Source organism: Merops nubicus, unplaced genomic scaffold (assembly GCF_000691845.1).
Source record: "Merops nubicus isolate BGI_N331 unplaced genomic scaffold, ASM69184v1 scaffold40780, whole genome shotgun sequence".
In the NCBI taxonomy this organism is placed as follows: Eukaryota; Metazoa; Chordata; class Aves; order Coraciiformes; family Meropidae; genus Merops; species Merops nubicus.
Window position 1 is genome coordinate 1 of NW_008584279.1, and position 580 is coordinate 580.

Genomic DNA, 580 nt, shown 5'->3' on the forward strand with positions numbered 1-580 from the left:
CAGGTGCAGCCGGCAGTGCCGAGCCCGCCGCACAGCGGCGCCCAGCTCCTCCCTGCGCCCACCCCCGGGGACAGGGGTCCTGCCAGAAGCACTTACGAGTGGAGGCCGTGCACCCCGCCTTCCACCTGGGCAGACGTCGTCCTCTTCTCAAACTTCAGCTCTCCCGAGTACATCATGGCTCTGAGGAGGAAGGATGTGTCACAAGCCAGCCAGAGTCCAGGGAAGACTGTGCTCTGGCACTGCTGGAGCAGCTGAGACAAGGCCACTGGTTCCTCCAGAATGGTCTTTACTGTGCTCCTGAGAGCTGGGCAAAGTAAGGTAATGCCAATTCAAGCCCAGCCAGCTGAATATGTCACAAGAAACCCTGCTCCTGAATACCCAGAGCTAGCAAATCCATGACAATGCCCGCTGGAGATGAGGGAAGAGGGCTACAGTGTGGTCAGATGCTGCAGCTTGGGTACAGCTTGCACAGGGACCTCAAACGGCAGCACTGTGACCTAACCAGAGCACGAGCGAGGGGAAGCACTCACCGGACTTGGGTCAGGCTCTTGGCACCAATATCCTGGCAGGAATTGTCGGT

General features: G+C 59.1%; 1 protein-coding gene across 1 annotated transcript in view; it reads right to left on the bottom strand.

Moving 5' to 3' along the window:
• Positions 1 to 92: 92 nt before the first annotated feature.
• IMPDH2 (IMP (inosine 5'-monophosphate) dehydrogenase 2) overlaps positions 93 to 580 on the bottom strand; it is a gene marked incomplete at its 5' end in the record, with an annotated part of 10,042 nt that continues 9,554 nt past the window's right edge. The window contains 2 exons of the mRNA XM_008943632.1: positions 93 to 180; positions 531 to 580. The exon at positions 531 to 580 is cut by the window's right edge and continues 118 nt beyond it. Coding sequence (XP_008941880.1) covers positions 93 to 180; positions 531 to 580 — 138 coding nt within the window. The remainder of the gene's footprint in view (positions 181 to 530) is intronic.